Source organism: Synchiropus splendidus, chromosome 9 (assembly GCF_027744825.2).
Source record: "Synchiropus splendidus isolate RoL2022-P1 chromosome 9, RoL_Sspl_1.0, whole genome shotgun sequence".
In the NCBI taxonomy this organism is placed as follows: Eukaryota; Metazoa; Chordata; class Actinopteri; order Syngnathiformes; family Callionymidae; genus Synchiropus; species Synchiropus splendidus.
In genome coordinates this window covers 25,322,032-25,332,780 of record NC_071342.1, presented here as the reverse complement: position 1 = coordinate 25,332,780, position 10,749 = coordinate 25,322,032, and the positions used below count along the sequence as shown (strand labels likewise).

Genomic DNA, 10,749 nt, shown 5'->3' with positions numbered 1-10,749 from the left:
TCGCGCCGTCTGCTTCCTCCCGGTGCCACCAAGTCACGGATGGCGAAGGCGCCCTGACGCTCAGCAGCAGCAGCAGCAGCAGCAGCAGCGGCGGCGGCGGAGCCGTGACGCAGGCCGCTGAGGGAAGTCCCTCCTCCCTCGCCTTCACCTTCCCGCGCGCCTCTGCCGCTAGCTAGCAGGCTAAGCGCCGTCCTCTGCCGTCCTGCCTGCCGCCTGTGATGTCTTCCAGCGGCCTCCGCTGAAGAGCCCGTGCTGCCCGCCGCCATGGAGTGTCGCGTCCTGTCCATCCAGAGCCACGTCGTCCGCGGCTACGTGGGCAACAAGAGCGCCTCTTTCCCGTTACAGGTGAGTGACGCGCGCCCCGTCTCTGCTCAGATGGCACGGCACTTCCGCCAAGTTATCGGTGCGAAGCGCCTGAGAAAGGTCCGAGAAGGAGTGTGACGTCAGGGGCAGGCTGTCATTGACGGTGACGGAAGGTGCGGGGTCACAGGTCAGCCAGGTCCTGGGTGCAGTGATTCTCTCAGGAGCAAGATCCCACAGGTTAAAGGTCAGGAGGAAAGGAATGGGAGGGACATCAGATCAGGATGCAGGCCTTCCTTCCTCTCCTCTGATGTCATGTGTTTCATCTGTTTCAACCTTCGAAATGCTGCTGCTACCTGAGGGACAAGGTGGTGACACAAGAACCCAAGCAAAACGAAGATTTCAATATTCCAAAAGGCCCGTTATGACATGGTGTTTCCGTTGATTGATTGATTTTTTGACAAAGAATAGAGCTAAATGAGCATTACACGTTAAACGCGTCTAATTCAGACAGAAAAACAAAACCATAAAATTGCTGAAAGAACAAGGGTGCTTTTGCTGTGACCTCACGAGGGCCACATTGAGGACAGGCGAAGGGCCCCCTGTGGCCCCGGGCCCCTGGTGGCCAGCGTCTGGACTCTCCTGTGAAGCCATGTGGTGCCTGGGCCCCTGACTGGTTCCTCCAGCAGACTGGACCTGCACCCATCCTCCACCTGACGTTTGGACACGCTGAGGAGTTCACACAAAACAATGTATTGAAGTCGAATTGACTCAAAGGTCTCGCCCTCTTATGCTCTGACTCTGACAGGTTAGTGAGCCAGCGGACACGCTGAATCAAAGGAGAGGTGCGAGCGGCTAAAACGCCCTTTTACACCGAAGAATTCATGAGACTTCAGTCAGCCAAAGACCTTGTCTACCTGAGACCCTGGGTTGGTTGTGGTCCTCCTGGTGGGAGAGTGCGGAGCTGCCTTGTCATGTGACCTCGAGTTGAGCCGCCGTGCTTCAGCTGAGGACATTGGTGCAGCGTTGTAGAGTTGGAAAAGATGACCAAGAAAGGGCCGGGCTCTCAGGAAAGCTCCTCCCAAGTGACCAGGTCAAGTGTGTGAGCGAGCGGCGCCTGGCCTCCGGGGTTGGTTGGTTGGTTGGTTGGTGCTGCAGGGGAGGAGGGCTGCCAGGTTGAGGACATCCCTCTGAAGGAGCTGTCCGACCCGTCCGCCGCGGGGCTGTGACTGGCTGCCGGTGACGTCACGGCGTGGACTGACCCGCGCGGCTGGTGGCGTGCTGCGCTGCAGATCTGATTCTGGCCTAGCGCTGCCTTGTATTCGTGGTCACGTCCCCACGGGGGGCGAACCCTGGAACAGATAGGAGGCCGAGTGAGCAGTGTGCAGCAGGTCACCGGCCGCACCAGACTGACAGTCAACTGATCGCACTCCCAAGTGCTGCTGGGACTCTGGGACTGGGAGTCACAGGTAGACACTGGTAGAGAAGACAAGCGCTCTGGAGATGGCTGTAAAAGTTTTTAGTAAATGGACAGTTCCAAAGTCATGGTTCCGGTCCTGTGTGTTTCCCTGAAGGTGAATCACAAGCTTCCTCCCGTCCTCTATTCACACCTTCCTGCCAATTGAGAAGAACAAACGCCGCGGCGTCAGCCCAATTCCATCAAGTCCTTGAGATAAGCCCAGGCGGCACGTGTCAGGAGGCTCAGGCGCCAGGCTGCTGCAGCGCTGCACGCAGACCACAGATCTGCCGTCAGACTCCTCCGCCGTGACGGCGGCTCAACCACATGCTAACGTGTACTCCAGAGTGAGTCACAGCTGGCTGGTGTACTGCAAGGACACACAGCACTCAACACTTTAGTCAAGGTAGTGTGTGTTTGCTCCTCTGAAGTGTAACCTTCGACCATGGTTTCCATCCCAGAACACTGCGGACCATGGAGTGAACCTGATCTGATGGAGAGTGTTTCTACACCTGTCCGCCGTCACACCTGCTTGATCTCTTGTGTCTTGTCGTCCCCAGGTTCTCGGGTTTGAGGTGGACTCCATCAACTCTGTGCAGTTTTCTAACCACACAGGTACGTTCCTCCCGTGGATCTGCACCAGCCTTGTTTGGATTGTGTTCCATCATGATGTGACAATTCTCACATGCCACGGTGCACGGACTAGTGAGGACCTCCAAGCCCCTGTGCTTCTGCGCTGGCCTCCACAGCTCCCTCCTCTGAAGTAGCTCTCTCCTTCATTTGACGTGAGGTCGCTCCTCCCTCCGCCTTTTGCTGAGTTGCTCTCCATCAGGGTGGAGCTCAGAGTGTGCTGGCTGTGCGCCATCACACCGTGGACCCAGCACTCCTCTCTCTTCCTTCCCAGTCCAACTGGCAGGCCTTCCTCCAGCCCAGATGTCCACTGGTCAGTCACTGAGTGGGTGGGTGGGTCAGTGCTGCAGGACCCTCCTCTTCTTTCCAACCCAGCTTCACTGATCATCAAAACAAACTCATCCATCCAACAGTTGCTCCGCACACAAGCACGTTGTTGTGTTTGTCATCCTCTCCTCCTCCAGCTGAGCCGCCGCCGACAGTCAATGCTTGGTGCACTCGACACTGGGCCCCAAAAAGTTTGGGCCGAAAATATGTGGCCGGAACCGGATGTTGATGTTGTTGGTGTTGGTGTTGGTGCTGGTGTTGATGTTGTTGGTGTTGATGTTGTTGGTGTTGTTGGTGTAGGTGTTGTTGGTGCTGGTGTTGATGTTGTTGGTGTTGTTGGCGTTGGTGTTGGTGTAGGTGTAGGTGTTGTTGGTGTAGGTGTTGGTGCTGGTGTTGATGTTGTTGGTGTTGTTGGTGTAGGTGTTGTTGGTGTTGGTGCTGGTGTTGATGTTGTTGGTGTTGGTGCTGGTGTTGATGTTGTTGGTGTTGATGTTGTTGGTGTTGTTGGTGTAGGTGTTGTTGGTGCTGGTGTTGATGTTGTTGGTGTTGTTGGCGTTGGTGTTGGTGTAGGTGTTGGTGCTGGTGTTGATGTTGGTGGTGTAGGTGTTGGTGTAGGTGGTGTTGGTGTAGGTGGTGTAGGTGTAGCGTTTGGGCCTGTTTGTGTCGTCGTGTGCCTGACTTGGTTCCATGGCTTTGACTCCTTCACGGCTGTGGAGCTGCTTCGTGGATTCAATAGCTGGTGTTGGTGAGCAGAGAGAGGGTGCAGTCATGCTGGACATGTCGTATGAGTATCACTGTGTGATGAATGGAGCGGCAGGTCCAAATGGAATGGCAGCAAGTGACTGGTTGTCTTCTCCGTGTCCCGTGTTTATCTCTTTTTCTCAGCCCCTCTGCCTTTTTTCCGGCTTGTTGCTAGGCAACCAGAATCCCCCCCACCAGCACGTGTCCTGTTCTGTGACTCACCTGCTGCTGCGACGTCATCACGTCAGTCGGAGAAACTTGCCGACTTCAGCATGTGTGTCTGACCGAAGTGAGCGAGCTCGGACGCCCGCTGCGTCTCCTGCTCTCCGCAGTCGTGACGGCTGCAATCTCCGCTTCAGCTGGGAACATTTTTCCTGGCCCGCCTCACGTGACCTGTCTGCTCTCCGCAGGTTATTCCCACTGGAAGGGTCAGGTGTTGACTGCAGACGAGCTCCACGTTCTTTATGAAGGCATCAAACTGAACAACGTCCACCAGTACGACTACGTTTTAACAGGTACTCGCTCTGGAGCTCGCCGCAGGCGTCAGGAAGGTTTCCGACCTCTGTGCGTGCGTGCGTGTGTGTTCAGGGTACACCAGGGACACGTCCTTCCTGGAGATGGTGGTGGACATCATCCAGGAGCTGAAGAGAGCCAACCCCAACCTGGTGTACGGTAGGTGCCCTGCCCTGCTCTGCCGCCGCAGATGTGAATGCATGACACCGGCGGCACGCTGACTGAGTGGACACACTGGTCACCACGCAAACATGCTCCGCCCCCTTTGTTCTTCAGACGACCTGCTCCTCATTGTTATGTTTGTTAACGTCAGTACTGGTGAAGGTTTGCTCATGCAAGTGCATGGAACCGTTCACAAGGTCCCTGAGCGACCAGAGACGAGATCATCATCACCATGACGTCTGCTGACAGCACGGCCGTTGTGTCCTCATGAGGACGTCCCAGCCGCGTTGGTGGGGCCTCCTCTGGCCACAGCAGCTCTGCAGCTCCTGCTGCACGGAGGGTGAGATGGCAGGCTGATGATGCGCGCTCTTCTTTGTCCTTGCAGTGTGTGACCCAGTTCTCGGGGACCACGGCTCCATGGTGAGAGCACTGTGTGTGTGGAACAAGGCTCATCTTCTCTTGACATGGACGACTGCAGGTCTCTCTCTGTCTCTGTCTCTCTGTCTGCAGTACGTGCCACAGAATCTTTATCCTGTCTACAAGAACAAGGTGGTTCCTGTTGCTGACATCATCACTCCGAACCAGTTTGAGGCAGAGTGAGAACTCTTTGACAATGCTTACATAAATGTACAGTAGAAGCTTCTCCCTGCATCTCAGTGCCTGTGTCAGGACACTCCCTTACGTAACGCCACTTGGCCTTTGCACTGGAAGCAGCTCCACGACTGCGTCTCTTTCAACTCCGGCTGCAGCTCCACAGTTGATGTGTGCAGCGTCTCTGGAGCCATTCAGCCGCTGTGTCTTCTGGACTGTGGGGGGCTTTTCTCACACTGCAGGTTCTGTCTCGGGTGGCCACTGCGCCCCCTGCTGTGCAGCCTCAGGCCATGTCCCTTTTTCCTCCTCAGCTGGTGGCGCTCTGCGCACAATAGCTGCTTTGTGAGCCACGATGAAGCAGGTGTCAAGGAAGTCGCCATCAGCCACGCCTTGACCTCCTTATTTCTCTGTCCCTTCTTCACATGATGAGTCCTGGTCACCTCAGAACTCAACCGATGACGCAGCTGAGCCACGGCTGGAACAGAATGTGGCCTTTCACAGCCAAAACTAACCATGAAAGAGTCTGGTCATGTTGGTTTTACGAGGAAACGACAGCAGAAACAAGCTGCGTAATGCGGCGCGTCTGGATGGGTCCACGCTGCTCTCACCACACCTTGAGCACAGTGAGAGAGGTGACTGAGGATGGAGAAGGTTTGAGGCAGTGACGTCCAGGTCCAGACGTCAGAAGTGATCCATGAATGGTCTGGTGGTAACTCTTTCCTCCTCACTGTGCTCCTCATGCAGTGACAGCTGCAGATCACAGCAGTGAGAACAGTGAGTGGAGAGCGCAGCGTGATGCACTGAAGTAACTCTGTCTGTCAGTAACATCAGCTGTTGAGAAAACACCCGAGCTATCAAACCCCCCAGAACCTTGACTGCCCGCCATCTATCATGTCGGTGTGGAGTGGCGCTGGACACCTAGTTTCCAGCGTCTAGCGGCGAGTGGCCTGAGGCCAGAAGCTCACCCCCTGTGGAGAGTTTTCCCAGACGTAGGGATCAGGTCCGCGTCCAAACCCAACTGTCTTGTGCTCGCATCTGGCACCTCTCTGTCTGGAGGCAGAACCCGCAGTGTGAAAGCGCCCTAAGTTTCTCAGGTCTGACACTCACACACCTGCCACATGGAGGAGGTGGTTCTCCAAGGCACAAATCTGTCATGATTAAGCGTCACGACAGGAAAAGGCAGCACGTGTCACAGCCATGGTTCGGTGTGGAAACATGTCCTGAGCGAAACATGGTAGTAACCACGGGACAGGGGGCATCCTGGCCCTCCATCCTGGAGGTCAGGTTCTGCTGCCTCCTTCTGCCTGCACGACGTCTCAAGGGAGTCTCTCCTCTGCTAGGTTACTGACGGGGAAAACCATCAGCACGGAGAAAGACGCTGTGGAGGTCAGAGCTCTCGACTGCACCCGGCGGTGTGTGGCTCACGTGGCAGGTGACCCTCTGACGTGGCTCTGATGTGTGCAGGTGATGGACCTGCTTCATGCCATGGGTCCAGACACGGTGGTCATCACCTCCTCCGACCTGCCGCCCAGACTGGGCGACCGCTTCCTGGTGTCGCTGGGCAGTCAGCGCCACGGTGCGTGACCAGCGGAGGCAGGCGCACGCTGGCGGCCGCCGCCACTCATGTGTGTCTGTGTGTGTGTGTGTGGCCACTTCAGTTCGTCCAGATGGCATGCGGACCACACAGAGGGTTCGGATAGAGGTGCCCAAAGTGGATGCTGTTTTCGTGGGAACTGGGGACCTGTTTGCTGCCATGTTGCTGGCCTGGACACACCACTACCCCAATGACCTGAAGGTACACGCACGCACACACGCACGCACTGCTGTGACCGGGAGGCTGAGAGCCGCTGCTGTTTGCGCTTCTGTCCCCTCAGACGGCGTGTGAGAAAACCTTTTCAGTGATGCACCACGTCATCCAGAGGACCATATCGTACGCTCATGGTGAGAGAACCGCCGCCGGCCGTGACGCGTGAGGGTAACGGTCCGCGAGACGCCGAGCAGACGCCGCGCTGACAGAGGGTCACTGCTGGGCCTCTGATCAGGCTTCAGCCTTTAGCAAATACACACCTCCACACGCTCCCAGCTCTGAACGGAGCCGTACATCCAGCCCAAGGAAGGTGCTGCCCCCTGTGGCGCTGGAGGTCGCAGTGATGCGCTAGTGTTGCACTCAGTCAGCTGGTGCTTGTAGCTGCGGCCCAGCTGAGGAGTCAGAAGCCCGACCCGTGCGCTTGGTATGTATGTGCGTGCGCGCATGCGCTTCATCTAAACACACGTGGAGCCATGCAGCCACAGGACTTTCCAGCCGGAGGCAAGGAACCCGCTCAGAACAGCGCTGTCAGGAGGAGGTGCTCTTCAAAGTGTCCTCTGTTGGGACCCCCACTCAACTCTCTCCCTCCCTCTCTCCCTCTCTCCATCAGAGCTGGCAGGACCCGGTCGGAGGCCCAGTCCGCCCCAGCTGGAGCTGCGCATGGTTCAGAGTAAAGCCGATATAGAAGACCCTGCTATAGTCACGGAGGCCACGGTCATTTCCTAACACACACACACACACACACACATCAGTCCCCCGTGACTTGGTGATCTCATCACAGTGAGCGTCCTTCGTCCCGCCCTCCAACCTCTTGGTATTGTATTCCCCCTCTAGTCTACTTCCTCCTCCCAGTTCCCAAAACCGTGTTGTGGGCGGAGAGCTGCAGACAGACTGGGCGCGGGGTCAGGTGTGGACCTGCTCCCCGCAGCGGTGCAGTGGCATCACAAAAGCACGGCTGTGATGCCCTCGGCGCCTCCCAACGCTCCTCACCGAGGTCAGGATGGGGTGTCATGAGTGTTCATTGGGATCTAGCTTTGAACTTTGGTCTTTCAAACTCAGATTCTTTTCATGAGAAAGGCTTTGTTTTTCGTCTAGTTTTCAGTCATTTGTGGTTGTGTTTCCCTTCAGTACGGGGTGTTGGAACAGGATTGCAGATTGAAATAGCTCACAATCACAGTCAGCAATAAAAAGCCAACAACAGACGTGCGTGTCAAAAAGCCTGCAGGGTGGGAAGAGGAGGCTGTTGGCCGGCGACACGGCCGACTGGACAGCTGTGGTGACAGCAGCCCAGATCCAGATGCCTCCTGATGACAGGAGTACACACCCAAGCAGAGGACAACTCTCCCACACCTTCACTTGCTTTTCATCAGTCTTGCAGACAGTGGACGCTGGTTGTGGCTTGATAAAAAAATCATTTAAATTTTGATTTCTTTTCAGTGAACGATTTCCTTTATTCGGTAGTTTTTGTGAACGATCAGCACCTTTGTCCAGGCAGTAGCTGTAGGTGGCTGAACCTTGCTTGAGGTCTTCCTGAGGAAGCTCTGCTCCTGCTGCCTCCAACGTCTCCTGAGGTTTGGAAGGGCCAGCTGAGCTCTGCAGGTTCAGCTGGTGAAGGTCTGGAGGCTTGTTCACCTTAGTCACGCTGGCTTCTGCCTGCTGCTTTGACGCATCATTTGAGACTTCAGGAGCAGAAACTGTGAAAGGTCTGCTCCGCTCCACATTCTTCTCCCTTTTGAGGTGAAAGCTGAGCCAGTGACAGCCCTCCAGTGAAGCCACGAAAGCCCGAGGCTTCCTGACCGGCCGCCGTGTGCTCAGCTGATCCGGACCAATGAGAGGGCAGACCTTCACCACCCGACCTTTGACCTCCGCTGCGTCTCTCTGCAACTCTCTCAGCTTCTCCCCGTCCCCGTCTAACAGCAGTGATGTAATGGTGACCAAGTTGAAACCCTGAAACCCACAAAATACCACCAATAAGGAAACAAAAAAAAGACGACGCACAATGTATAGTTGATGTGTAGATGTTGTTCTCTAACTGTGTCGGACCATCTGTAAGATATACTCTCTTGGACCATCGTGTTGATGCTGCCGGGCCATCCGTCACTCGCTCCATATGGCAGAGAGGCCCCGGCCGCTTCTGGCTCGCCGTGCCGCCTCGCTCTTCCAGCTAACTGTCCGGCCGTGCCCGCCACAGCCGCACGGCCGGTCTGCACCACGTCAGCACCGACCCAGAACCGTGTGCTGCAAGGGAGGCCCGGAGCGCGGGGCTGAATGTCGGTGTTGTCTGCCTCCACTGGAGAAGCCACCTGTTTCCAGCAGAGGTCCGCCGGATGACTCCTCCCACTTGCGTGACGTCACCTCGACATGGCGCGTGCCTTAGCCCGCCGAGCATCTCAGTCCCTGCTTCAGCTGAGGCGTCAGAGAGTTGTGGTTCTGGGCGGCCCGGCTTGTCTGTGGACCTTCTGTCAAACTGCCTTAGGAACCTCACAGTGCTGACGACAGGGGGGAGGGGCCGCTATCATCCCCCTCTCATGTCTCCGATTGTTCGCCTCTTGATCATGTTCGTTTGTTTGTTTGTTTTTTAAAATAGGTGTTTGTAATTGACGCGGTGCCGAACTGGACTTTTCCTTTTCAAGATGAGCGTCTGTTTTCATGTGCGTGAGGAGCGTGAGCTGCTCCTGCGGTGACTGGTCTGAACCTCTGTGGAGCAGTTCTTCTGCCGCTCCTGGCTTCCACCCCGTCTCTGGAGTCGGATCCTCCCCTCCGGTGTCTGGACGGGCCGGTCGGCTGTGGCAGCCTGGTCCGTCCCAGGCCTCTGTGTGTGTGCGTGTGGCGTCGGCCGCTGGTGCATGGCTTCCAGACTCCGAGTGCTGTGCAGACATTGACACGGAAACCAGACTGTAAGGTCCACATATCTCTCTGTCCTACCATCATCATCAGCACAGCAGCAACACTTGCTGAGACCAGTGTTGGGTTTGGTGGAAGCAGCGGCTGGTCCTCCTCCTCTGGAGAGCGCTGCTGTTGGAGGAGAAAGGGCGAGTCTCAGCATCAGCGGGACAGAGCCACACCCAGGTGTGAGCGTCGCTCCTCACCTCCTGTCTGTCCTCGCTGGCCAAAACAAAACCGGAGCAAACGTCCTGATCATTGTTTGGTAACTGTTTCTAGTGAATCTGTTTTTGGAGCGTTACGAGTATTTTCTAACATGTTACAATAAAAGATTGTAGTGTACAAATCCACATTTCTAAAGTATAGAGAGATTAATATATATATATATATGAGAAGATGTATGTTTAATGCAATAAAGAGGAGTTAAGACCAGAGTGCGTCCGCTCGTTTTTCTGAGGCCTCAGGCCGCTCCAGGTGAGGAGGACTGTTGTGGGGCCTGAAGAGAGGAGAGCAGTGGAGACCAAGGAGCTCGGGTTTGGGCAGGGCTGGAGGAGGCGAAGCAGAGAGTGCAGGCCAGGTGGAGCGGCCTGCGGGCAGTGGTGAGGGGCCACGAGTGAGACCTGGTGGAGCTGAAGATGCTCAGGGGCTCCATGGGATGGACACCATTAGAAACGCTTGGAGAGGAGGGACATGGGGCATGGACGTCCTGCTGCGCAGTACCAGTCTTTGTTTGGAGGGCCAGCAGCTGCTCCGGCAGGTGAACTTCCATCTGAGGGCTATTTAAGAAGACGTATCTTTCGGTTTGACCCACCACCTGCTGCCCTCCTGTTCCCTGCCCGAGCTCTGTCGCTGACTCAACTGCTGTTGTACTTCTCTCGTTCGACCATTAGGGGGCGGAAAACTTCCTGTTGCAGACCTTCCTCCGGATAGACTTGACACGGTTGGCCGCTAGAGCTCAGTAACCAAAGCTCAAAGATCCGGCCTCACGTGTGGAGAACGTTCTGTCGTGCCACTCGGTCCAGCGGCAGGAACGGCATCCCGTCAGTGGAAGGTCAATTCCTGGAAGGAATTCCCAGGAGTGTTGCGCAACCGGCCTGGCAGATGAGGCGCGGGACTGGACTTTGCTCAGCCGCACGACACCAAACTCCCACTGTCTGCCGCCCTCACTGCTCCCACATGAAACCAGAGACCTCCACGGCCAGCTGCTATTTTCGGAGCCCGACCCCTGGGTTTGCTCCGGTCTTCCCGTCCCTGTGTTTCCAAACGAGTCTGAAATGATTCGTCCTCTCACACTGTGCCAAAAAGGTTTTTCTCAATCTGCTGTTCTTTATTCCCCTCT

The 10,749-nt window shown here is 56.1% G+C and overlaps 1 protein-coding gene across 1 annotated transcript; it reads left to right on the top strand.

The window, feature by feature from the left end:
• Positions 1-28: 28 nt before the first annotated feature.
• Positions 29-9,908, top strand: LOC128764535 (pyridoxal kinase-like). Its single transcript, XM_053874325.1, has 11 exons — positions 29-345; positions 2,317-2,371; positions 3,865-3,969; positions 4,043-4,126; positions 4,515-4,549; positions 4,640-4,725; positions 6,061-6,106; positions 6,185-6,296; positions 6,379-6,515; positions 6,595-6,661; positions 7,138-9,908. The coding sequence occupies exons 1-11, from the start codon at positions 265-267 to the stop codon at positions 7,251-7,253; spliced, it is 924 nt and encodes a 307-aa protein (XP_053730300.1). The 5' UTR covers positions 29-264; the 3' UTR covers positions 7,254-9,908.
• Positions 9,909-10,749: the final 841 nt, after the last annotated feature.

What these genes read in the sequence shown, in the direction of transcription:
- LOC128764535 (XM_053874325.1), top strand. Translation starts at nt 265, where the DNA reads ATGGAGTGTCGCGTCCTGTCCATCCAGAGCCACGTCGTCCGCGGCTAC. An exon ending in TCGGGGACCACGGCTCCATG is followed by an intron (nt 4,550 to 4,639) that starts GTGAGAGCACTG and finishes CTCTGTCTGCAG; the next exon opens with TACGTGCCACAGAATCTTTA. An exon ending in GCTGGGCAGTCAGCGCCACG is followed by an intron (nt 6,297 to 6,378) that starts GTGCGTGACCAG and finishes TGGCCACTTCAG; the next exon opens with TTCGTCCAGATGGCATGCGG.